This window comes from Lepus europaeus, chromosome 1 (genome assembly GCF_033115175.1).
Source record: "Lepus europaeus isolate LE1 chromosome 1, mLepTim1.pri, whole genome shotgun sequence".
NCBI classification, from domain to species: Eukaryota; Metazoa; Chordata; class Mammalia; order Lagomorpha; family Leporidae; genus Lepus; species Lepus europaeus.
In genome coordinates, this window is record NC_084827.1 from 48,205,149 (window position 1) to 48,232,561 (window position 27,413).

The following is a 27,413-nucleotide window of genomic DNA, read 5'->3' on the forward strand; positions in this document are numbered from 1 at the left end:
CCAAATACTTGCAACAGCCTAGGCTGGGTCAGGCTGGAAGCAGGAGCCAGGAACTCCATCTGGGTCTCCCACATGGGTATCAGGAACTCAAGTGCTTGAGCCACCAGCTGCTGCCTCCCAGGCATGTTAGCAGGAAGCCATATGACAGATCAGTCAGGACTTCAACCAAGTGCTCCAATATGGGCTGTGGGCATCCTGTGCAGTATCTCAACCCACATCTTCCACACACAATTTGATTTTTATGACTTGAATACAGTTTGAAATAGACCTGTAAATCATGTCCAAGGGCAAGGTGTAAGATAAATTGACAAACTAAAGAGAAGAGAAGACAACCGCTGGGTAGAAAGCAGTGACCACGGCCACGGTCACCACAGTTCATCTGTTTATGGGCAGGACGGTGCTATGAATTTTTTTTTCTCAATTCATTTTTACTCTTAAGTGCCTGCTGTGCCTCGAGTGCTGTGATGGTCAGAACCAATATCCCTTGAGTGCTCACCACATGCTAGGTTCTAAGCCTTCCCTACTCCTCGACATTTAATTATTGCAGTAACTTTACGGAGCAGACACTAGGGCTTATCCCTGTTTACTGACAAGGGAAGGAGACACAGGGAGTTTGTTTGCTCCATTCCTTAGGGAGTGGCTGAGCAGGGAATCAAGCCCAGAATCGGTCTGAGTCAGCACTCTGTGTCCCTTCCTTCTGCCTGACGGACAACAAGTACCAGAGAGATCCCCAAAATTGAGGAAGACAGGGAAAGGAATTAATTTTACCACCTTACTGTTAATTACCATGACGATTTACTTTGTTTTGCTTTTAAAGATTGATTTATTTACTTGAAAGACAGAGTTACAAAGAGAGACAGGGAAAGATCTTCCACCTGCTGGTCCACTCCCCAAGTGGCCGAAATGGTGTGAGCTGGGCTAGACCGAAGCCAGGAGCCAGGAGCTTCTTCCAGGTCTCACAAACATGGGTTCAGAGGTCCAAGGACATAGGCCATCTTCACTGCTTTCCCAGACAGATTAGCAGGGAGCTGGATTGGAAGTGGAACAGCCGGAAATTGAACCAGCACCCATAGGGGAAAATCTCGCTTGTTCTTTCTGCCTCTGCCTCTCCTTCTTTGTAACTCTTTCAAATAAATAAATAAATAAATATTTCTTAAAAAAACCCCACATTTATTTAGTCTTATTTATTTGAAAGACAAAGAGATACAGAGAGATCTTCTATCCACTGGTTCACTCCCCAAATGTCCACGATAGCCAGGACTGTTGGATGATGGCTCAAGTGCTTGGGCCCCTGCTGCCTATCTGGGAGGCCCAGATGGAGTTCCTGGCCCCAGGTTTCAGCCTGGGCCAGCCCTGGATGTTTTAGGCATTTGGGGAATGAACGACTGATGGAAGATCGATCAATCGATCAATCATCTCTGTGGCTCTGTATTTCAAGTAGATGAAAGATAAAGTAAAAATAAGCATTAAAAAAAAAGAAATACAGGGCCAGCATGGTCTGCCTTTCAAATAAATAAATAAATTGTGAAAGAAAGAAAGAAAGAGAGAGAGAGAGAGAGAGAGAGAGAGAGAGAGAGAGAGAGAGAGAGAAGGAAGGTGAAAGTACAAATAAAGAAGAAGGAGACTGTTCTAATATTAAAGGACAGGAGAGGGGCCGGTGCTGTGGTGTGGGCAGGTAAAGCCATGCCTGTGGTGCTGGCATCCCATATGGGTGCAGGTTCGAGACCCAGCTGCTCCTCTTCTAATCCAGCTCTCTGCAATGGCCTGGGAAAGCAGTAGAAGATGGCCCAAGTTCTTGGGCCCCTGTACCTACGTGGGAGACCCAGAAGAAACTCCTGGCTCCTGGCTTCGGATCGGTGCAGCTCTCTTTCTCTGCCTCTGCCTCTCTGTGAATCTGCTTTTCAAATAAATAAATAAATCTTTAAAAAAAAAAAGCACAGGAAAGATAGGTAAAGGTACTGGAAGAGAAAAAGATTGATTGATTTGAAAGGTAGAGTTACAAAAGGAAGTAGGGGCAGGGACACAGATAGATCTTCCATCCACTGGTTCATTCCCCAAATGGTGTGACAATCAGAACTGGACCAGGCTGAATCCAGGACCCTCGAACTCCATCCGGGTCTTCCACGTGGATGGCAGGGCCCAGTTATTTGGGCCATCTTTCTTGGCCTTCCCAGACGTATTAGCAGGGAGCTGAATAACAATGGTGTGCATATTGGATGCAGGCATCACAAGCAGTGACTTAACTTGCTGTGCCACAACACTGGCTCCAGGAAGCCTGTTTTGGGGTATGACATGGGTTCAAAGCTCTTCTGGCTCAGACCACCACTGACCTGTATACTCTTGAAGCAGCATTTGCAAGTCACGTGCCAAACTGCTCCCCACTCCCCCTTTTTTCCCAGACTTTCTCAAAGGCATTGATGAGGAGAAAGGTTTTTTTAGCCAAGATTTTTCCAGCCTCTTCATATCACTGACACATCGCCATCTCCATCAAGGAAGTGTTGCCACTTCTTCGCATTTGGTGTGAAACCAACTATGGCGTTCGGCATGTATGGGTCCCATCGACTTGGAAATAATTGCCTCTACATCATGGGACATCATCCACGGACTCTGCAATGAAAATAAATTAAATTGCCTTTGGGTGGGAGAAACTAAATTAGAAAGAAAAATGATTAGGAACAGAAGGCAGCTTGACGCTTTGAGATGCCAAATTTGTTCAACATGAGATTTAAAAGCCGTGGGTAAGTTTTTCTGGCCAATCTCCCAATTAACAACCTTTAGCGTACTTAAAAGCCAAAATCCGTGACTCAAAAGAGCGTGCTAGGAAGAAAATTTTGACAGATAAAATTAGCTATTCCTGGCAACATCAAATAACATATATACATATACTCATGTACCTTTTCTTGGAATGAAGCTCAAAATATACCAAAATCTGACTTAAACTGCTCTGTAGGGCTCCAAATCTCAATTATAATACCTAGTATTTATCAAATGCTTGCCATGTGCCAAATATTTCCCTGAATTCTCACAAGAACATGATGAGATAGGTGCTATTATCTCATAATCTTACTCAATGATGACAAAATTGAGTCAAGGGGAACCTAAATAAGTTACCCAAGATCACACAGGGAGAAAATGACCCAACCAAGACTGAGAATCAATCAGTTTGACTTCACTACATTTTAACATAAAATCCCTTACCCTCGAGGAGCTTACCAGTACTGGGCTCAGACACGGTCTCTTTGGTGTATAAGTGCACACACTTAGTGGGAGCGCTAAGGCCATATGTAAGATGAACATCTGAAGTTGCCTTTGACTGTTAGAGAAGTCACCAGCAAAGGGACAGCTAAACCAAGACAGAAAGAAGTCAGGGACAGAGTTCCAAGTAGAAGAAGAAACAGGTGGCAAGATCCAGAGACACAAGAGAGCCAGTGTACGGGCACACAGAGGGCTGATGGCCATCGAGGGCCATTTTGAAAGGTTGTAAACAAGGGAAAACCCAATAATGTTTGTATTTCTTTCTTTTCTTTTTTCTTTTTCTTTTTCTTTTTCTTTTTTTTTTTTTTTGACAGGCAGAGTGGACAGTGAGAGAGAGAGACAGAAAGGTCTTCCTTCCGTTGGTTCACCCCCAAAATGGCTGCTACGGCCGGCGCGCTGCGCTGACCCAAAGCCAGGAGCCAGGTGCTTCCTCCTGGTCTCCCATGCGGGTGCAGGGCCCAAGCACTTGGGCCATCCTCCACTGCCTTCCCAGGCCACAGCAGAGAGCTGGACTGGAAGAGGAGCAACTGGGACAGAATCTGGTGCCCCAACTGGGACTAGAACCCAGTGTGCCGGCGTTGCAGGCGGAGGATTAGCCTAGTGAGCCGTGGTGCCAGCCTGTTGGCGTTTCTAAAACTTTTTTTTTTGCACCCTTTTGGAGGACAATTTTTTAGTGGAGTAAGGAGACCTACTAGGAGGCTATGGTCCTAGCCTGCATCCAGACTATAGCAGACAGAGAGAGGCAGAGGAATCAGGGAGCTCTTGAAAAAAAGAATGGAGTTGGTATTGAGGGTAAGAAAGAAGGAAGCAAGAATGGCTGTTAGCTTTCCGGTTTGGACAGTTGCATGGGTAGGGTGCTGTTCAACACCATGGGGGATTCGGGAAGAAGGACAGGGTCAAAGCGGGGTTGGTAGGAGATAATCAACTCCATGTTTACCCTGTTGAAGACTCGTGCAGCACACTCCTTCATGTGGAGATCATTTCTTACTTTATAAAACAGTGACTCAGTGAGATATTTTAATCATCTATTTTTGCTAGCATATTTAAAAGTTTGATTCTCAAAATATGAATACTTTTTCAATAGGAAAATTTTTGCTTCTAGTAATCTGCAACTATCAACATACACAAACACGCCATTTGCCTTATCCTTAGGGCATTTCAAACATGTCATTTCTTTTTATTTATTTATTTATTTTTATTTTTTATTATTTTTTTTGACAGGCAGAGTGGATAGTGAGAGAGAGAGAGACAGAGAGAAAGGTCTTCCTTTTGCCGTTGGTTCACCCTCCAATGGCCGCTGCAGCCGGCGCATCTCGCTAATCCGAAGCCAGGAGCCAGGTGCTTCTCCTGGTCTCCCATGCGGGTGCAGGGCCCAAGGACTTGGGCCATCCTCCACTGCCTTCCCGGGCCATAGCAGAGAGCTGGCCTGGAAGAGGGGCAACCAGGACAGAATCCGGCGCCCCGACCAGGACTAGAACCCGGTGTGCCGGTGCCGCAGGCGGAGGATTATCCTGTTAAGCCACGGCACCGGCCATGTCATTTCTTTTTAAATGGTTTTTCTTTTTAAGTGATTTAGGGGCTGTCATTGGGGCTTAGCAGGTTAAGCAGCCGCCTGTGATGCCAGCATCACACGTGGGCATTGGTGCTCCTCTTCCAATCCAGCTCCCTATGAATGTACCTGGGAAAGCAGTGGAAGATGGCCCAAGTCCTTGGATCCCTGCATCCACATGGGAGACCTGGAAGAAGTTCCTGGCTCCTGGCTTTGGCCTGGCCCAGCCCTGGTCATTGCAGGCATTTGGGGAGTGAATCAGTGGATGGAAGACCTTTGTGTCTGTCTTTCCCTCTCTCTGTCACTCTACCTCTCAAGTAAATAAATAAAATATTTTTTTAAAATCTTTTTTTTTATTTGAAAGAGAGAGGTAGAGACACAGAGAGAGGTCTTCCATCCATTCGCTCACTCCCCAGATGGCTGCAATGGCTGGAGCTGCACTGATCCGAAGCCAGGAGCCAGGAGCTTCTTCTGGGTCTCTCATGTGGGTGCAGGAGCCCAAGGACTTGGGCCATCTTCTACTGCTTTCCCAGGCCATAGCAGAAAGCTGGATCCAAAGAGGAGCAGCTAGGGCTAGAACCAGTGCCCATATGGGATGCTGACGCTTCAGGCCAGGGCTTTAACCCACTGCACCACATCAGAGCCCCAAAATATTTTTTAAAAAATTTATTTACGAGCCGGCGCCGCGGCTCACTAGGCTAATCCTCCGCCTTGCGGCGCCGGCACACCGGGTTCTAGTCCCGGTCAGGGCACCGATCCTGTCCCTGTTGCCCCTCTTCCAGGCCAGCTCTCTGCTGTGGCCCGGGAAGGCAGTGGAGGATGGCCCAAGTGCTTGGGCCCTGCACCCCATGGGAGACCAGGAGAAGCACCTGGCTCCTGCCATCAGATCAGTGCGGTGCGCCGGCCGCAGCGCGCCTACCGGGGCGGCCATTGGAGGGTGAACCAACAGCAAAAGGAAGACCTTTCTCTCTGTCTCTCTCTACTGTCCACTCTGCCTATAAAAAAAAAAATTATTTACGTATTTGAAAGGTAGCTAGCGTGAGAGAGAGACAGAGAGAGATTCCATATGCTGCTTTAGTTTCCACATGACAGCAGCCGGGGTTGGGCCAGGCCAAAGCCAGGAGCCAGAAACTCCATCTGGTTGTCTTACATCAGTGGCAAGGACTCAAACCTGAGCCATCATTAGCTGCTTCCCAAGTGCATTAGCAGGGAGCTGGGCTGCAAGCAGAGTAAGCGGAATGTGAACCAGCACTCTGATACTGTAGGCAGCGGGTTAACCACTGCACCTTGATGCCTACCCAGTATATTTGTGTATATTTTTGCACACTCTCATTTACACCAGAAGCCTGTTTCTTGCAAACTTTTGAAAAAAAAAATGGGGGCCGGCACTGTGGCGCAGCGGGTCAAAGCCCTGGCCTGAAGTGCTGGCATCCCATATGGGTGCTGGTTCTAGTCCCGGCTGCTCTACTTCCAATCCAACTCTCTGCTATGGCCGGGGAGGGCAGTGGGGGATGGCCCAAGTCCTTGGGCCCCTGCACCCGCATGGGAGACCCGGAAGAAGCTCCTGGCTCCTGGCTCCTGGCTCCTGGCTTCAGATCGGCTCAGCTCCAGCCATTGCAGCCATCTGGGGAGTGAACCAGAGGATGGAAGACCTCTCTCTCTGTCTCTACCTCTCTCTGTAACTCTGTATTTCAAATAAATAAATTACATAAATCTTTAAAAGAAATAAAAGAAAAAGAAAAAAATGCCCTGTGCTCATTTGCAGAAAGTCTCCATTCCCCCCTCCCTGCCCTCTCCACCCTTCTCTCCTCTGTACCCAGGAAACAGACCTCTGTCACACCTTCCAATGGGATTTGGGCAGAGGAAGGAGAGAGGGCTGGGCAAGCACGCGCAGGCCATCAGACAGAGGGAGGCGGGAAGTCGGAGTATTTGTTCTCCAGCTGCTTCCTTGTTGAACATGCAGTTGGCAAAGGCTCCATTCCTCCGCTGAAGGCCACAGCTGCTGGGCTGCTCCCTCCAGCAACACCGGGGCTCTGTCAGCGGCTCCCACTCCTTCCCTCGCAGGCTAGGATCCCTGCTGCGGCAGTTGTCAGCTGGTAGTTCCCCCAAACCCTGAAGTGCTTTTTCTGTGTTGCTGGTTCCTCTTGACCCTGTTGGTGTTTTTGTGAACAGTCCCTTCGTGAATTCCTTCTGAGTACGTCATCTGCCTTGCTTGTAGGGCGTGATTAGAATATGCGAACACGTGCTGTCTTCATTTGTACAAGTATCAGTATGCTGTGTACACTTCTTGTGCCTTGCCTCTCTTCAGTTCAGTAGAGTCTGGGTTGTTTTCTCTGTCCACAGATACTGATCTGTTCCTTATTAGGGGTTAGGGGAGCCTTGGCTGCAGGCAGTCTTGCAGGAAATATGAAGATAGGAGCACTGGCAGTGAGAGACGGGGCCTGATACTCATTTATGATTAAAATCTCAGCTCTCACAAAAAAATACTTATCCACATTACTAGTATCCAATGGTATCCCATTGTCTTTTTTATTTTACATTTATTTATTCATTTGAAAGGCATAGTTAAAGAGAGGCAGGGGCAGAGAGAGAGAGAGAGAGAGAGAGAGAGAGAGAGAGATCTTCCATCAGCAGGTTTACTCCCCAGATGGCAGCAATGGCCAGAGCTGTGCCAATCCGAAGCCAGGAGCTTCTTCCAGGTCTCCCACATGTGTGCAGGGGCCCACTGCTTTTCCAGGTCATAGCAGAGAGCTAGATCAGAAGTGGAGCAGCCAGGACATGAACTGGCACTCATTTGGGATGCCAGTGCTGTAGGCAGTGGCTTTACCTGCTACACCACAGCACCAGCCCCTCCCATTGTCTTTTTAAAAAAACTTTGGATTTATACTCTTTAAGAATATATATGTATAAATGTATAATTATATAAATATATATTTATATAAAATAATTATATATATAATTGAATGCCAGAGAGAGAGAGATCTTCCATCTGCTGGTTTACTCCCCAAATACCTGCAACAGCTGAGGCTGGGCCTGGCTAAAACCAGGATTCTAGAACTCCATCTGGGTGTTCCACATGGGCACTGGGGGCCCAAGCACTTGGAGCATCACCTACTGCATTAGCAAAAAGCTGAAATGGTAGCTTGAACCCAGGCACTCCAATACAGGAGTCTGATGTCCCAAGTAGTATCATAACAGCTGTGCCCCCCACCCCCCCGTCTTTTTTTTTTAACCATACTTTTAACTATTATATCAAAGGTCAGGAGTTAAAAGCTGAAACTTAAATTAAAAAACAATTTTCCGTTATTTGTCTCTTCCTGAGACAGGGAGTCCCAGACAGATAGAGATCTTCCATCTGCTGATTCATTTCCCCCAGATGAGTTCTGGACCCAGAACTCAACCCCAGCACTGCACTGTGGGGCATGGGCATCGTAACTGCTAGGCCGAACGCCACCCCCTGCCCCTGCATCTTTTAACGGCACATGTAAAGGACAACAGTGTTTAAAATGCGTCCAGTTGTCTCCAGTTATTACAGGTGTGACTGGTCACTACTTTTTTTGGTAGCGGCGGCACCCCACACTCAGTGAGTTCTCAGTCGTCACGGTAACGCGTGGGCTCTGAGCAGAAATGGATCCAGACAGCAGTGCTAATGGCTTTTGGTGGAGAGCAGCAGCACGGTGTTTCGGCAGTTTATTTTTGTTATTTTGGCTGCCTGACAGCTCCTTTGTGTATAAAGAATGTTTTTTTACAATTAATTCCTCCCCGCTCTGGTGAACTATAAAGTAGTAACAACACAAACCTAGAATCTACCCGTCTAATTCTTCATTTAAAATGCATCTTAAACATGAACAGGGTGAACACCTACAGAAGGATGTATCAGGGGACAGGTGGGTGTGACAAGCAGCAAAGAAAGAGGGCCGAGAAACAGAGGCAGGCCAAAGAGAAAGAACTGGGAGCTGTGGGGAACCCAAACGGAGATCTGGGCTCCAGGCTTCGGCCTGGCCCAGCTGTTGCAGCATTGCTGAGTGAACCAGCAGAGGGAAGATCTCTTTCTCTCTGTAACTCCGACTCTCAAATAAATAAATAAATCTATGTTTAAGAGGAAAGAGAACCGTGGGGGCCAGAACTGGGGCAGAGGCTCACATTGTATCTCAAGAAAGAAGGAAGAGGGGCCGGCATTGTGGCATACACTTGCAGGTAACCATCCCACATGCGTGCTGGTTCAAGTCCCGGCACCTCCACTTGTGATCCAGCTCCCTGCTAATGGCCTGGGAAAAGCAATAGAAGATGGTCCAACTGCTTGTGCCCCCTGCCACCCACATGGGAGACCCAGAAGAAGTTCCTGGCTCCTGCCTGACCCAACCCTGGCTGCTGCAGTCATCTGAAAAGTGAACCAATAGGTGGAAGATTCTCTCTCTCTCTCTCTCTCTCTCTCTCTCTCTCTCTCTCAATGAAGGCCTCCCAAGTGGGTGCCAAGCACCTAACTACTTGAACCATCACTTGCTGCCTCCAAAGTGCACATTAGCAGGAAGCTGGAATTGGGAGCAGAGCTGGGACTTGAGCCCAGGCACTCCACTCCAGCAGTTTAACCACTAGGACAAACACTGTCCCCATACTTTTATTCATTGTTGTTTCTATAACCAGCACACATAAATTCTTTTTTTAAAAAAGATTTATTTATTTATTCAAAAAGCAGATCTACAGAGAAAAGATTATATATAATCCAGCGCCCACATGGAATGCTAGATTCACAGGTGGTAGCTTAACCCTCTATGTTACAATGCCAGTCATCAAATAAATTCTTTTTTCTTGTAAAGATTTATTTATTTATTTGAAAGGCAGAGTTACAGAGAAGCAGAGGCAGAGAGAGAGAGAGAGAGAAAGGTCTTCTATCTACTGGTTCACTCCCAAATGGCTGGAATGGCTGGAGTTGTGATGATCTGAAGCCAGGAGCCAGGAACTTCTTCTAGGTCTCCCAAGCAGATGCAGGGATCTCCCACATGGGTGCCGCCACCCCCCCCAATAAATTCTTAATAATAAATCCTTGAATGAATTAATGAATGAATGAGCCAAACAACAGGTGACTGCATAACTCTAACAAGGAAGTTTCTTTAACATTCCCAATGCCTAAATGATTAATAAGAAAATGCCTCTTAAATCAATGTTAACTGGGGCCGGCACTGTGGCATGATGGGTAAAGCAGCCACCTGCAATGCCGGCATCCCAAATGGGCACTGGTTTGAGTCCCAGCTGCTCTACTTCCAATCCAGCTCTCTGCTATGGCCTGGGAAAGCAGTGGAAGATGACCCAAGCACTTGGGCCCCTGCACGCTCGTGGGAGACCCGGAAGAAGCTCCTGGCTACTGGCTTTGGATCAGCTCAGCTCCAGCTGTTTGGGGCATGAACCAGCAGATGGAAGACCTCTCTCTCTGCTTCTCCTCTGTCTCTCTGTAACCCTGCCTTTCAAATAAATAAAAGTGATAAATTTGACAAACCCAAGAGAATTGAGTGTAAAAAAAAAAAATAAGTACCTACAGAGGCAGCACAAATTAGAATTTTAAAAAACGATCAGCATTGACTGCTAAACAAGTTCTGTAAAGAAACTGCATTATTGTCTGACATTTATTTTGAAGTGACACATCTATGTCTTTGGAAAGAATTCCTGAATCTGATTAAATTCTGATAAATAAGAACCACCCACCTCTATGTGAAGCAGGTGAAGCTTGATTTGTAAAGCCCAAGTGAGTAATCTGAGGTGTTCCATATAACAAGTAAACTGGGTGGGAAGAGCAAGCTGTTGTCACCTCCTACTCGTCTCTGTTTTTAAAAGACAGCCAAATTCAGAAACTTGGTCTTCTACCTCTGTGGAAAGCAGGGCTCTATGCTTGCACAGAATCCTGCCATGGAGCTGTTGTTCTGACCAGGCACCATTTATCGCTGCTGTGCAAAGGACATTTAGTAGAATCAAGCCTTGTCTGCCTCCAGATACGCATAGTACTTGTTATGGTGTGATTATTGAGCCGGATTCTTACATCAAGAGATGTGTCTATTCTCTAGGGGATATTACGTCTTTGACTCCTAGTGCTATCCAATAGTCTGTCCTCATCTGTCCTGGCGCTGCTTCTGCCCACTCCATCAGTCTCTTTGAACCACTGCCACCACCAAGCCACCAAGTTCTTCTTTTTGTCATTTTCTACTTACTTATTTATTTCAAAGGCCAAAGGACAGAGAGCGTCTCCCTCCGTGGTTCATTCCTTAAATGTCCACAACAACCAAGATTGGGCCAGACCAGATGCAAGGACCTAGAACTCCATCATCGGGGTCTCCCACCTGGGTGGCAGGGACTTGGGCCATCATCTGCTGCCTTTTGAGGAGCATTAGCAGGAAGCTGGATCAGAAGAGGAGCGGTTAGGATTCGAACCAGAACTCTGATGTAGGATGTGCATGTCTCCATCAGCAGCTTAACCCATTGTGCCAAAACACCCACCCAGCCATCAAATTATTATTATTATTATTTTAGCCATCAAATTCTAATGCAATGTGGTTCACAGAGGGTGGATAGATCAGTCTGAAAAAAATGTTCAAAACAGCGAGCAACAGGGAGCAGAAATCTCTATAAAAGAGGGATATGAGTTACATTTGTATTCACACAGAATGTCTCTAAATTAATTCGTTAACAAATGCCATCTAAGTGAGTAAATGTGGAACTACATATATGAGTTGATATTTGGAAATTTTCAACAAGATGAAGAAAGATCCACGTGTGCTCACCTGCAAAGATATCCACAATTGTAGAGGAATCTGCAACATGATTCTTGGTTGTTAAAAAAAAAAAAAAAAAAAAGTGTGTTTGGGCTGCAGATAAGTTTATTTAGAAAACACTAAGTAATGGTTGGGAGGAGACAGTGCTTACTCTCAAGAACTTTGTGCTTAGTGAGAGATATAAGACTTGTTTGTAATGAGATTAGGATACTAAAGTAGATATCGAGATGTGTCTTAAATTCAGATCAGATAAGGTGCCAAGAGAATTCAGAAAAGGGGCTGGATTAGTTGCTACTGAGAGTAGCAAGGAGTGTTCATGGAAGAGATGACTTTTAGCAGGACCTTGAAGATATGTGTGAGGGTGTAAGGTGTGGGTACATAGAGAATCTGGTTTAAATCAAGTGCTTTCCTGTGTTTCAGTGGAGTTGAGTTATACAATCAACAGCAAAGTGATATTTATAAGAAACATGCACACACACACACACACAAAGGATAATTCATGGAAAACAGTTTTTCCTTGATACTCGTTTCCTGTAATTTTTTTTTGAAGACCCCCTTCTATGTACATGAGATTCCTTCAGAAAGTTTGTGGAAAATGAAATTAAAAGATCACTTTATTTTGGTGCAGAGCAACTTGAACTCCTTGCATAGTTTGTTCATAGTACACATTTGCATCAAATTATTGAAAATTTCTCATGTGCTTAGACTTCAAAAATTTTTGCACCCAATAAACCTACTTTTTAATTATATTTTCCACAGGCTTTTAGAAGTACTCTGGAATATACAGGCATATATATGTTCAGTACATGTAGCAATTTATTAATAAGTGTGCAACTGAGTTACGCTCAAAACCTTGGAGGGGGGGTGAGCATTTGGCACAGTGGTTAAGGTGCTTGTCATCCCATATTTGAGCATTTGAGTTCGAGTCCCTGCTGATCCTCTGATCCAGCTTCTGGTTAATGTGCACACCTGGAGGTAGAAGATGATGGCTCAAGTACTTGGGTCACCACCACCCATGTGCGAGATCTAGATGGTCTTCCAGCTGTCAGTAGGCCCAGATTTGGCTGTTGTGGGCATTTGGAAGTGAACCAAGAAGATTTTCCTTTTTCCCTCTGTTTCCTGCTGTGTGTCCCTCTGCCTTTCAAGTAGCATTAAAATAAATAAATAAAAATTAAAACAAAACAAAATGAAAAAAACCTTAGGAGAATGTACACCATTGTTGGCTGTTTAGCAGCCTCCCTGGTCTAAAATGTCCCATGACATGGCTCTGGGTGGGGCAAAACAGCCCTTAGTAGAAAACCACTGTTGTATATAAAACACAAGAGAGTTCTCCCCTCTGCTCTGAGTAGATAACAATTCTTTTTTTTTTTTAAGATTTACTTATTTATTTGAGAGGCAGAAGTAGAGAGAGAGAGGTCTGCCATCCACTGGTTCATTCCCCATATGGCCATAACAGCTGAAGCTGGGCCTATCTGAAGCCAGGAGCCAGGAGCTTCTCCAGGTCTCCCACACGGGTGCAGGGGCCCAAGCACTTGGGCCATCCTCCACTGCTTTCCTAGGCCATAGCAGAGAGCTGCATCAGAAGTGGAGCAGCTGGGAATCGAACCGGTGCCCATATGGGATGCCAGCACTGCAGGCAGAGACTTAGCCTACTTTGCCACAGTGCCGGCCCAGGCAGTTGTTTTTAGCTTCCTTATTCAGCGGTTCTTTTGGTCATAATAAGCCTTTGAAGATCTATTGAGAAAGCTGTTGACTCATTCATTCCTTCCAAAAAATGAACAAGCTTACAGCATGCTGAATTCAAGCTCACCCCATGCTGAAACCAGGGTTCCCCTTAGAGGATATCTGTTTCCTCAAGCTTGCATCATGAGCACAGTCTGTGTTTTCCATGTGGGTGGATAACTGAAGGTTGATGTCCAGCAAGTTGGTATTCTGGAGCATCTTCTGTATTAACTGATAACCAGGTGGGAATGTTCCAGTTTATTGGCAAGATTCATCACAACAGAAGACAAGTGTCTGTTAGTCTTGATTTCTGTCTGGTCCACTATATTCCCTCCATCATTGACCAGGTGAATGAGTAGAAAGAAAGAACAAAAGAATCAGTCATGTAAAAAAAGGGGCCAGCTGAATACTTGTTTTTGATTGTGAAATATCACAGTCACACACACAAACAGCAATGGATTTTTAAAATCTATGAGTGAATTAGCAAGTCTCCATGACCATCACTCATTCACTAGGTACCCCTCAAAGACTCAAGGGGAAATAAGAAGTTAGGCGGTAGATACAATGCTACAATTAGAAGGAGCAGGTCCTGGTGTTCTGTTGCACGGTAGCCTGACTCTAGTTAACAATGATCTATTGTATATTTCAGAATAGCCAGGAGAGGATTTTTGATGTTCTCACCACAAAGAAATGATAAACGTTTGAGGTGATGGATATGTTAATGATTCCAATTTGATTATTGCACAATGAGACATGCATTAACCTATCAAGTCATATCGGCAAACACATTGGTGTATGAGAGTCAGAAATCAAAACGCTTTGCAAAGAACAAGTTCTTTTCAGTGGATATTTGGGCGGTGGCGGGGATGCTTTCTAGAAATGCAAAGCTTTATTGTTCTACAAAACTGGCCCCAGCCCCTGTCCTCCCAGTTTGGTAGGAGCGCACCTGTGCGTCAGCTTGTGCAGCTCCTGGATTCACACTGCCTGGGAGTCCAGGTCAGCCCTTCGCTGCTAAGGAACCACACAGGGCTAGTCCGCCCTTGACCTTGCAGCCCGCTGTAGCGGTCGGGGGAGTGAGTGAGTGGCCCAGTGGCCCCTGAGACACAGCCAGCAAGATCCTTATCCTTCCCGGCTGGGGCGAGGGACAGGGCGGGGAGGGGCAGGATCTTTCCGGGTAGGATCGGCAGGGGAAAGACCAACGTCTGTGTGACCCTCCTGGGGACCAAAGTGTCTGTTGCTCTATAAATAAACGTCTCAGTGCCTTTTGCGAGCGCTATAAAGACAGCGAGGCGGCGGTCTTGGGTCATTCCAGGCGAGGCGCGAGCGCACGCAGGTGAGTTCGCTGCCGAGGTGCAGCCAGGTCCGCCCCGTCCTGGCGGGTCTCCAGGGCAGGCGGCGATCTCGGGGATGGAGGGTAGGCAGGGGACTGTGAGCGCTAAGAGGAATTTGGGGACGCAGGAGGAGAGCTGCTCCACCTGCCCAGAGTCCTGGCCCAGGAGAGTTGTGGCTCGCCCCCGGAATTTGCCCTCCGCGAAGGCAGTCCGGGACCCAGGGAGCACCCCCTGAGGGTCCCACGCCCGACCCCAGCATCAGTGCCTCTCCCGGGTGCATGCCTGGAGCTGCGCTCAGGCCGCGCGCCTGGAGGCAGGGACGCTCCCCGCGTTCCTCTCCCCTCCCGGCATACGCCCAGGGCCACCTCCCCAGCCCGCGTTTGGGGCGATTTCAGGACGCGGACAGCGCCCTGGCTGCAGGCCGAGGGTCCTGAGTCTTGCTCCGGAAGCTCCCAGAGCGGAGGCGCACTCCCATCCGAGCGGTGGAGACCCGGGTTGCGGGTGCAGCCCACGGGACCCGAAGAACCCCAGGCGCCCCGCAGTCGGCTGGCTGTGCGCGCCGTTGGACGCGGCGTCGCGAGCGCCCGAGCCCGCAGGGCGCGCCCCAGGCTCGCGCCGGTCGGCTGCAGCCGCTACTCGCTCTCTGCCCCTCTCACTCCACCTCGGATTGACCTCGCTCGCCGCAACTCCTTAAAATCTTCCTGGGATTTGCAGGTCATGGCCGCGCCGGGCGACAGGTCGGAGCCGCCGCCGCAGCTTCCCGAGTACAACTGCAGCTACGTGGTGTCGCGCCCGGTCTACAGTGAACTCGCCTTCCAGCAGAAGCACGAGCGGCGCCTGCAGGAGCGCAAGACTCTGCGCGAGAGTCTAGCCAAGAGCTGCAGGTAGCCGGCGTCCGGGCGCGGGGCCGGGAGCGCCAGGACGCCCGCAGCTTTTCTGCGAGGCGAGGCTCGGGGTCTCCAGTCCGCAATGCCACCCTTCCCGGTCCCAAGGTGGCTGCTTCGCTCCCGGGCCCGTTGCTCCAACGTGGCCTGGGAAATACACCTTTGGGGGGAGGATGGGTCCCCAGAACCCCATATTTCCCTCTTTTCCATTTTGAGGAGCCATGGAGGGTAGTGTGGGATGTAGAGGGTCCCTATCGGCTTCTTGGGAAGGCCTGGCTGAGGCCGGGGCCGAGGGGAGAAAGGGGCCCCATTGAGAGATGAGGGACAAATCCATCACCTGGCCAGGAGTCTTTTAAGCCTTCAAGCTGATGTAGCCTGGAGGCCACGCTGATAGACACCAGGATGGAAGCCAGGATACAGGAGCGCCTGTATCGCACCTCACCCAGGAGGCAGTAGGACCACTAGGAGAGCCACCACGTGCCAAACCCAAATGTGCCACCCAGCACTAGAAGTCACTGTCATAAGGAACAGTCACCCAATTGCCAGATGTAGTGTTTTGGTTTTTTTTTTTTTTAAATCTATTTATTTGAAAGAGAAAGAGAGAGAGACAAAGGTCTCCCATCCACTGATTCATTTCCCAAATGGCCCCAGTGGCCGGAGCTGTGCCGATCTGAAGCCAGGAGCCAGGAGCTTCTTCTGGGTCTCCCACGGGGGGTGCAGGGGCCCAAGGACTTTGGCCATCTTCTACTGCTTTCCCAGACCATAGCAGAGTAGCAGCCGGGACAGGAACCAGCACCCATATGAGGTTGAGTAGGGGAGGGAGGCAGAGGTTTAGCCCGCTATGCCACAGTTCTGGCCCCTGTAGTTTGTTTGTGAAATCCCTTTATTATGGAACATTGTTAACAAAAGTACACATGGAAGTGACAGGATCCCACCAGCCTGATCTGACTTCATCTCCCCACCCACTTGCCCCTCCAGAATTACCTAGGTGGGAATTCCACGTGGTGTTTCTGTCTGGTCTGTGCATTGATGCCACATCCACTCTCAGAGCGGAATTGGTGCCGGGTCCCCTAGCGACACCAAAATCCAAAATGGAGCAATATTTGCTTGTAACCTACACATATCCTCCCACGTACTTTATAGATGACCTTTACCTCCTAATACAATGCAAATGATCTGTAAACAGTTGTTAAGCGGTATTGTTTAGGGGATCCTGACAAGGAAAAACCTGCGCATGCTCAGTGCAGGGGAGATGTTTTTCTGAATATTTTCAACCTTCAGTTGGTTGACTTCATGGGCGTGGAACACATGGGAAAGAAGATCCCACTGTTATCTCTAAGGAATTCTGGAAAAATGGTGACCACAATCTGTTATCCACCTAAAAAATTCCTTAATATCAAAAATGGAATCATCATTAAAATTTGTCATCATTTTATCAGTACCATAACTTTCAAGGACAATTTATTGGGATCAGGAGCTGGATAATATCTGCCTATTGTTGATTTTTTCTTATATCTGTGGGTTGTTGAATTTATTTATTTTTAAAGATTTATTTTATTTATTTGAAAGTCAGAGTTACCCAGAGAGAGAAGGAGAGGCAGAGAGGTTTTCCATCCGCTGGTTCACTCCCCAGTTGGTCGCACTGGCCAGAGCTGCACTGATCCAAAACTAGGAGCCAAGAGCCTCTTCCAGGTCTTCCGTGCCGGTGCAGGGACCCAAGGAATTGAGCCATTTTCTACTGCTTTCCCAGGCTATAGCAGAGTTGGATTGGAAGTGGAACAGCCAGGTCTCAAACTGGCGCCCGTGTGGGATGCTGGCACTGCAAGCGGCAGCTTTACCCGCTATGCCACAGCGCCAGCCTCGGTTGTTGAATTTAAACATTAGTAGCATGGTATATATTCATCGTATTCAGATGTTTGTAAAATACTGGCTCCAAGCTTGTATTGCCAACATATACAGAGTGTTTTTGTTGTTGATGTTGTTTTTTTTTTTTTTTTTTTTTTTTTTAAGAAAAGAAGAAGGCGCTTGGGTTAGAGTTAGAAGTCTGAAATTAATCTCCATGTAGAGCCTCTGCATTGATCAGCCTCTGGCTGGACCAGAAAAGGGGCTCTTGTGTCAGGATAATTTCTCAGGGGATTAAAAAGGTGAGAGCAGCGGGGAGGGAGGGGACAGTTAATCCTGTGTTTTCTAGTACAGTGAGTGCATTTAATAGGATAGATACAATTCTTGGCAAAAGCATAGTAAGCACATCAGTGTTTCTATTTCCGTGAGATTCTTACTTGTTCTCTAAATGAACCTCAGCAGACTTCAGTTCGGAACTTTCGGGATCTGCAGTTGGCTATGATCAAGATTGAACTGGAAGCCTGGTTTTCTTGCTTTTTTGACAGCTGTTCAAGAAAGAAAGCCTTTGGTGTGCTGAAGGCTCTCCTGCCCATCCTCGAGTGGCTCCCCAAATACCGAGTAAAGGAATGGCTGCTTAGTGACATCATTTCCGGCGTCAGTACTGGGCTGGTGGGCACACTGCAAGGTAAGGACTGGCTGCCGAGAGCCTGAGAGCTGTGGTCTCCAGCAGCAGCTCCTCCCTCCCTCCCTGGTCTGTTCTGAACACTGACTCAGCCCTCAAGGCCTTCATGTCTTCTTGCGAGCCCCGTTGTGGAGGGACTGGGCTCCCCTCTCGTCTTGCCCTGAGTTCTCTTCCTGAACACTCTGTGGGCTCTCTAGCTGCACTGCTCCGGTTGAGAGGCTAAGAAGTGGCTTCCCATCTAGTGTTGACCGCAACTCACAGTAAGAAATAGGCGTTGGAGCCGGCATTGTGGCTCAGTGGGTTAAACCACTGCCTGCAATGCCAGCATCTCCGCTGCTGCACTTCCAGGGCAAGCTCCCTGCTAATGTGTTGAGGAAAGTAGCAGAGGATGGCCAAGTACCTGGGGCCCCTTCCCCTTCAAGGGATTCACCTGAATGAAGCTCCTGGCTTCTGCAAGCCTCATTCCCGGCCATTGTGGGCATATGGGGAGTGAACAAGCAGATGGAAGGTCTCTCTCTGTCTCTCCTTATCTGTGACCATGCCTTCAAATAAATGAATAAATATAGAAAGAGGAAAGAAATAAGTTTTACATCATGATTTACACACACATACACATCACTCATGTTTTGTGAAATAATATTTATCTTCACTATAAGTGATGCTCACAGATGTTTTCTATTCCGTTCTACTCTATTCTGCTTCTTTCTTTCTTTTTTTTTTTTTGACAGGCAGAGTGGACAGTGAGAGAGAGAGACAGAGAGAAAGGTCTTCCTTTTACCATTGGTTCACCCTCCAATGGCTGCTAAGGCCGGCACACCGTGCTGATCCGAAGCCAGGAGACAGGTGCTTCTCCTGGTCTCCCATGCTGGTGCAGGGCCCAAGGACTTGGGCCATCCTCCACTGCACTCCTGGACCACAGCAGATAACTGGACTGGAAGAGGGGCAACCGGGACAGAATCCGGCGCCCCGACCGGGACTAGAACCCGGTGTGCTGGCGCCACAGGCGGAGGATTAGCCTATTGAGCCACGGCGCCAGCCCTATTCTGCTTATTTCTTAAAAAGACTTATTTATTTGACAGGCAGAGTGAGAGAGAGAGAGTGAGAGAGGAGAGAGATCTTCTATCTATTCTTCACTCCTCAAATGGCCTCAAAGGCTGGGGCTGGTTCAGGCTGAAGCCAGGAGCCCAGAATTCCGCTCTGGTCTGCTACATGGATGATAATGGCCCAACCATCTTCTTGGACATCTTCTGCTGCTTTTCCAGGCACAACAGCAGGAAGATGGATTGGAAATGGAGTAGCCAGGAGCTGAACTGCTGCTCTTATATATGATGCTTATTTTTTTGAAAAATGATGATTGTAGCCTATGGATTTTTTAAAAAAGATTTATTTATTTATCCGAAAGAGCTACACAGAGAGGGAGAGACAGAGATATCTTCCCTCTGGTTCACTCCCCAGATGGTTGCAACAGCCAGGGCTGGGCCAGGGCTGGGCCAGGTCAAAGCCAGAAGCCAGGAGCTGCTTCCAGCTCTCCCATGTGGGTAGCAGGGGCTCAAGCACTTGGACCATCTTCTGCTGCCTTTTCCAGGCCGTTAGCAGGAACTAACTTGGAAGTCAAGAAGCTAGGACACTAACCAGCACCCATATGGGATGCCAGCACTGCAGGTGGTAACTATGCCACAACTTTGGGCCTCCCCCCGGCCCCGCACTTGGATCTTGATCCACAGTGTGAAACTAGCTTATAGGAACATGAATAAAGTATCTTAGCCTGGCCTGCACATGAGTAACCTCACCCCCACTTCCTAACCCCTTATTCATCCTCTTATTTCAATCTTTTGGAGAAATGTCCCAACAGAAGGGGTTATATTTTCCCCCCAAATTGGACTTAGACCATATTTCCTCTGTCTCATTGCCCTGTCCAATTCCCCAAAACCACTGAAACACAACAACAGAAATCTCATTGTCCTATTGCAATTTTATGGAGCACCTAATATGTGCCTGGTGGTAGGTATCCTGTGAGTCAATGGCACCATTTGCTGTCAAGGAACTTGTGGTCCCACAGAGAAGGGCTGTGGCGGGGTGATGTTGCCTGCTATGGGAGTGCCAATGCGGGGATGGAGAATGGCTTCCTGGAAGTTGAGTTGTCCAGTCTCAGTTTCCTGAAGACGTCTGAGTTTGCCTAGTGATGAGAAGTAGGGTGGGGTGAGGCTATGTGTAGAAAGATGCCTTAAATATAGACGATTTCAGAAGCTGGCAGTCAATGTTAAGCAATACTGTGAGTCAAAATTTGGCGGTGGAATGTCAAGATTACTCAGAGAAGACCAGGTAGATTGCTTCAGAGAAGGGTGTCCTGTGGGCCCAGTGTGGGTCCTCAGCCTGCATGGGCACGTTCTCAGTCCCACCAGCAGGTGGGAGAGGGAGTAGTACGGGACTCTGCAGTTTGTAGGTTAAACGATGCCAAGGGCTGTACACAGTGAGCTCCACTGGCCGTGGCAATACCCTGTGAGTCCTGGGGGACAGGAGCCAAGTCTGATTTATGTTTGGAAAGTGTCTAGCACAAAGACTGGCACGTAAGAGAATGTTCCATAAATAGCTTTAAAAAAAAAAAGATTTATTTATTTTTGTTTGAAAGAGTTACAGAGAGGCAGAGGTAGAGAGAGAGGTCTTCCATCCTCTGGTTCACTCCCCAAATGGCCACAATGCTTGAGCTGAGCTGATCTGAAGCCAGGAGCAAGGAGCTTCCTCTGGGTCTCCCACATGGTTGCGGGAGCCCGAGGACTTGGGCCATCCTATGCTGCCTTCTCAGGCACATTAGCAGGGCGCTGGATCAGAAGTGGAGCAGCCGGGACTCAAACCAGCATCCATATGGGATGCCGGCACTGCAGGCTGGGGCTTTAACCCACTATGCCACAGTGCTGGCTCCCAATAAATAGCTTTTTTTAAAAAAAATTTATTTATTTGAAAGGCAGATTGACAGAGAGGGAGAGGAGAGACACAGAGAGAGAAGGGAAGGAGGGAGGGAGGAGGAAGAGAGAGAGAGAGAGAGAGAGAGAGAGAGAGAGAGAGAGAATATCTTCCATTTGCTGGCTCACAACCCAAAAGGTTTCATCAGCCAGCACTGGGCCAGTCTGAATCCAGGAGCCTGGAACTCCATCCAGGTCTCTCACAAGAGTGTCAGGGGCCCAAGCACATGGGCCATCTTCCACCGCCTTCCCAAATGTATCAGGGGAAAGCCAGAGGAGAAGCAGAGCAGCCAGGAATGGAATCGGTATTCTGATAGGGGATGCCAATGTGGCAGGTGGCGGCTTAACCCACTGAGTCACAATGCCACCTGCGCCATAAACAGTTAATGAAGAAGACTGATTGGCATTCCTGATAATGAATCATCCCATTTTATATGAAAAATGGTATTTCAAGCGCTGTCTCCCCAGTTTTCACAGACAAGTATCTTCTAAGTATTAGTGTCATTTGATAGGGATCAGACACCATGCCAAGGGCTTTGGCCAGTTATCTTTATAAGGTGAATTTTGGGGAGACTAATCTGTTGTACCCATACATTTATTTAGCATTCATTCAGTCATTTAAGAAATATTTCTGGACTAATTCTATGTGCCAGGTATTAAGCCATGGAGATTCTGTGGTTAACAGGCATAGATACTGATCATAAAGAGGTAATTTGAGTGGTAGTGATGGGGATTAACTAAACAGTTAAGTGGAAAAAAATGATTATATGATGGGGGCCATTGTACTAGCACAGTGGGTTGATCCATTGCCTGCAATGCCTGCATCCCATGTGGGCACCATTTCAAGTCCTGGCTGCTCCAATTCTGATATAGCTCCCTGCTAATGCACCTGGGAAAGCAGCAGAGGACAGCCCAAATGCTTGGGCCCCTGTACCTATGTGGGAGACCTGGAGGAAGCTCCTGGCTCCTGGCTTTGGCTTGGCCTGCCCAGGGCCATTGTGGCCATTTGGGGAGTAAACCAGTAGATAGAAACTTCTCTCTTTCTTCTCGCTCTCTCTAACTCTGCCTTTCAATTAAAAAAAAAAAAAGTCATGAGTAGATGGTGTGATATTTTCTATGGTGAATTTAATCTGTCACTGTTGGGATTGATTGGGACAGGGAGGTCTAGTTTAGATATTAGGATCAAGAAAGGCTTTATTAAAGAGGTGGAACTTGGTCATAGACCAGAGGATAAGGAGGAGACAGTCACATGATGAGCAGAAAGAAAAGTGTCCCAGGCAAAGGTGCAAAAGTCTTGGGGAAGAGATTGACCCTAGTATTTTCGAGGGAGGCACAGGAAGAATGCTGGTGTGGGTGGAGCACAGTGGACAGAGGGCGAGGTGGGACGAGACAAGGTCAGATTCGGTTGGGGTTAGGATGAGGCAAGGGAGTGCTCACTGTTAAGGAGCCTCTTTAAATGTTGTGCCCTGGGCACCTGACTTGCCTCACCCTAAACTCTGCCCGGGGATGGCTGTGTCAGCTTGAACTGGATCAGGCAGGATAGGAAGAGAGCTAAAGGCCTGAAGTATGCGCATAAGAATGGATGGAAATCAGCAGGCGCCAAGGTTCTGTCCCGGTTGCTCCTCTTCCAGTCCAGCTCTCTGCTGTGGCCCGGGAAGGCAGTGGAGGATGGCCCAGGTGCTTGGGCCCTGCACCCGCGTGCGAGACCAGAAGGAAGCACCTGGCTGCTGGCTTTGGATCGGTGCGCGGCAACTTGGGGGGTGAACCAACGGAAAAAGGAAGACCTTTCTCTCTGTCTCTCTCTCTCACTAATTCTGCCTGTCAAAAAAAAAAAAAAAAAAAAAAGGATGGATGGAAATCACAGAGGGCTATGAGGTGCCTCTAGCACCTGAGTAGATAGATGCTTGTGTCATTTACCAAAATGCAGCCCGTGTGGGCAAGAAGCCGCCTTGGGAGAGTTTCCTTGTGGCGATGCCTGGGAGACATTTGGTATCTGGGGTACAGATACCAAATAGGGAGGGAGAAGGGAGATCCCGCAAAGGTCAGGATCAGAGGGGAGGTCTGGGCTAGATGGGAAAATACCACTTTGCAGGCAGGCGATTGGGTAAAGCAGCAGAGGTGCCTGGGGTTACTTAGGAAGGAAAGGCAGAGCCAAAGGGAAGAGAGAGGAAGTTCGAAAAGAAAAGAAAGCTGGCAGGGGAAAAAAATCAGAGCAATGTGGGATCAGAAACCAAGAGAGGCCTTTTGTTTAGTTTTAAAACAAAGGATAGAGGGCCCCTGGGGCAGAGAATGATGAAGGGTACAGATTGCTCCTGAGTTCTGCTGTGAGTTAGAGGGAGTGAAGGCAGGATGTGTTTCTTTTTTTTTTTTTTTTTTGACAGACAGAGTGGATAGTGAGAGAGAGACAGAGAGAAAGGTCTTCCTTTTTGCCGTTGGTTCACCCTCCAGTGGCCGCTGCGGCTGGTGCATCGTGCTGATCCGAAGCCAGGAGCCAGGTGCTTCTCCTGGTCTCCCATGCGGGTGCAGGGCCCAAGCACTTGGGCCATCCTCCACTGCCTTCCCAGGCCATAGCAGAGAGCTGGCCTGGAAGAGGGGCAACCGGGATAGAATCCGGCGCCCCAACCGGGACTGGAACCGGGTGTGCCGGTGCCGCAAGGCGGAGGATTAGCCTATTAAGCCAGCCAGGATGTGTTTCTGTCAACACCAGAGACTCTAGAACATGTTGGCGAAGGCTAAGAATGACCTGGTGGAAAGAAAACGCTACACTCCAAGAGATAGGGAGGGAGAAAGCACCAGAAGCAAATCAGTGAACAGGGACTTGGTGGCTGTGTGTGTGTGTGTGTGTGTGTGGAGTCCCGGACAGAGGTGGGAGGAGAACTCCCAGAAGGCAAGAGGGAGATTTCCTCCACTTTTAGAGGAAGAGAGACAGCCCAAAGGCGCAGGCGGGATGAAAAGCAACTGAGGAGCATCTCTTGCGCTTCCTATTTTTAGTGAGGTGTAAGACATGTCTCTTAACTTGGAGGCTGCTGGGGGAGGGGGAGGGGCAGTTGGAGGAAAGCAGGGGAAGTGGGAGTAGTTGTCTCTGAAGGAGGAAGAGCACACTTCCTGAGCAGGTGTAACTGCGCCGCCAGGCAGGGCAGCACAGAGTGCCTACTGGGACTCGGGCACATGGCTGTGCCGTGATACCAAGTAGCCCCTGCAAAGTGCCTTGGGTCCAGTGTATTCAGCTAGACAGAGACTCTCATGGAAAAAAGCGGTTGTTAGAGAGAGTTAGCCAGATTGAGGTTTTGCCAGCTGATGAATAGAAAGAGAGAAGGTGAAGTAAGAGAGCTGATTCTTGGCGAAATTCCAAAGAGCTTGTGCTGCCAAGGGTGGAAGTCAAAGCGCGAGGGTCAAGGGTAAAAGTGTTATCCGGTAATGGATTAGAAGCCTTCTGAGGACAGAGCAGTGTTGCAGTGTGGATCCTGGAGCAGGTGAGCCCGGAGCAGACAGAGGCTCATAATGGAGTTCGTGGCTGTGGTAGTGCTATTTCCAGGGATGGCGAGACGACAGAGGGTTCCCGAGGAGCTAGGGAGTTGCTAAGCATTATGGAATCTTCTTGATATTTGTTGTAGAAAAAAAATTCTTCTAGTGCTGTCTTCATAGCTGTGGGGGTCCTGCTAGCCACTTTCTACCTTTGACATTTACTTATTTAATTTTTTAAAATATTTATTTGAAAATCAGATCGAGAGAGAGAGAGGTCTCTTCCATCTGCTGGTTTACTGTCCAAATGGCTGCAATGGCCAGGGCTGGGCCTATCCGAAGCCAGGAGCTTCTTTGACATGGATGCAGGGGCCCAAGCACTTGGGCCATCTTCCTCTGTTTTCCTAAGTACATTAGCAGGGAGCTGGATCAGAAGTGGAGCAGCCAGGACTCGAACTGGTGCTCATATGGGGATGCTGGTACCACAGGGGGCAGCTTTACCTGCTACACCAGAGCACTGACCCTTATTTATTTCCTTTTTTAAAAATAAACAACAGAGATTTATTTCTCATGGCTTTAGAGGTTAGCAAGTCCAACATGAAGGTGGCTTCAGAGTGCACACCTGACAAGGGTCCTTCCTGCTTGGCTTTGACTTTTTTTTTTTTTTTTTTTGACAGGCAGAGTTAGACAGTGAGAGAGAGAGAGGCAGAGAGAAGAAGCTTTGCCTTTAAATGTCGGTTAGCACCTGCTTTCTCGGTATATGCCACTGTCCTATACATCACGGGGCCCAACATTCCAGAATGGCAATCAGTGCTTCAGGTTTCTTTTCAGATGGTATAATTTCAAAATTGTTGCACCATTGTTCCTTTAAAATAAAGGGGATCACCAAATTTTTGAGTAGCAGAGTGTCCCTAAGTAGTATGAAGACTGAAAAGGTTCCTATTTTCGGGGCATATTATATATTTTTAAAGAATTATTTTATTTATTTGAAAGAGTTACAGAGAGAAGTAGAGCCAGAGAGAGGTGTCTTCCATTCCGCTGGTACATTCCCAAATGACCGCGATGGGCAGAGCTGAGCTGATCCAAAACCAGGGGCCAGGAGCTTCTTTCTGGTCTCCCATGTGGGTGCAGGGGCCCAGGGACTTGGGCCATCTTCTACTGCTTTCCCAGGCCATAGCAGAGAGCTGGATCGAAAGAGGAGCAGCTGGGACTAGAACTGGCCCCCATATGGAATGGCAGTGCCTCAAGCCAGGGCTTTAACCCACTGCGCCACAGCGCCAGCCCCTTTCTGGGCATATTAAAAAACAGACAAACAAAAACCTGCAGAACACAGCTTAGAAAAACAGAAGTTGAGAAAGACTTGAAAAATGTCCATAAGAAAAACATAGGGTGTATTTTCACTCCTTTAAAAAAATTTCTATTTTTTAAAAAAAGATTTATTTGGATGACAGAGTGACACAGAGAGAAGGAGAGACAGAGAAAGAAAAGGACAGAGATTCTTCCATCTGCTGGTTCACTTCCCAAATGGCCTCAAGCAGAGGCTGCTCCAGGCCAAAGCCAGGAGCCTGGAACTTCATCCGGGTCTCCCATGCACAGGGCAGGTGCCCAAGGACTTGGGCCATCTTCTGCTGCCTTCCCAGGTGCATTAGCAGGGAGTTGGATGGGATGCAGACCAGTCTGAACTCAAACCAGCACTCTGCTAGGGAATGCCGAGGTTGCAGGTGGCAGCCTGGCTCACTGGGCCACAATGCTGGGCCCGTATTTCTATTCTAGTCCGTGTTCTCAGGACTACTAACCACTGCAAGTCCTTATCAAATGAATGAATGGTCCTTGTAGAAAATTAGAGAACAGCTACAAGAAGTGTGAGAAAAGTACCTCCTCCACAAACTAGAAGTCTCTAATCCTACCATATAGGTAACTAATTAACATTTTGGCAAATACTCTCATAGACACACAAATGCCCTTCTGTATGAAAGTCTAATGCAATGTCTGGTGATAACAAACACCAGATCAGCACAGTGATGGGCTTCTGAGCCTGGAAGGAGGAAAGTGGATGTGAGTGAGGAAGATTATGCCAAGAGTTTCAGCTGTATTGGTGATTAATTTATTTCTTTGGATGCTGGACGCATGGGAGTGTATTAAATTATGCATTACCTTTTTCTATATCTAAATCACTTCATATTACATTAAACATCTTCCAAGATGTTTTAATGCAGGCAACACACATGACTCCTTTGACAAAAGTGAGGAGCATGCAACCCTTCCAGCTTTGAATTCTGATTTTTTTTTCTTTTTTTCCCTTTTACTCTACACCTGTCCATGGTAGTAGATGTACTTTTACATCAAATCAGTTTCACTTTGTAGAATTACAATATATGGGGGCCAACACTGTGGCGTAGTGGGCTAAGCCTCCCCCTGCAGTGCCGGCACCCCACATGAGTGCCGTTCATGTTCCGGCTGCTCCTCTTCTTAGCCAACTCTCTGCTATGGCCTGAGAAAGCCCTGCACCCATGTGGGAGACCTGGAAGAAGCTCCTGGCTTCAGATCAGTCCAGCTCAGCCTCTCAAATAAATAAATAAATAAAATCTTAAAAAAAGAAAAGAATTACAATATATGAAGGGTAAGTTAGTTAACCACTTCCTTGATTGGGGATATCCATTCAGTAGATGATTCTGAAGGCCTGTAGGCCATGCCATTAGGCTGTTACTGCTTTGGGAAAAGCTATTGTAAACACAATCCTGGAGTAGTGAGACTTAGCGACGCATGACCTAGTGAGGACGCAGTGAGCTATGACGTTGTGACGTATGACGTCATAGTGACAAATATGGCGTAGTGACATATGGCGACATAGTGACGTAAGATGACGTAGTGACGGAGGCGGTAAAGGGCTTGTTTTATCTGGCGGCGGGTGAAATGTGGGGAGATAATATGGATTGAGAGGTGCTGTCTTGGTAAGCGAGCGTGT

At 47.8% G+C, this 27,413-nt stretch overlaps 1 protein-coding gene across 1 annotated transcript in view; it reads left to right on the top strand.

Moving 5' to 3' along the window:
- Positions 1–15,335: 15,335 nt before the first annotated feature.
- SLC26A4 (solute carrier family 26 member 4) overlaps positions 15,336–27,413 on the top strand; it is a 59,311-nt gene continuing 47,233 nt past the window's right edge. The window contains exons 1-2 of the mRNA XM_062198917.1: positions 15,336–15,502; positions 17,890–18,029. Coding sequence (XP_062054901.1) covers positions 15,336–15,502; positions 17,890–18,029 — 307 coding nt within the window. The remainder of the gene's footprint in view (positions 15,503–17,889; positions 18,030–27,413) is intronic.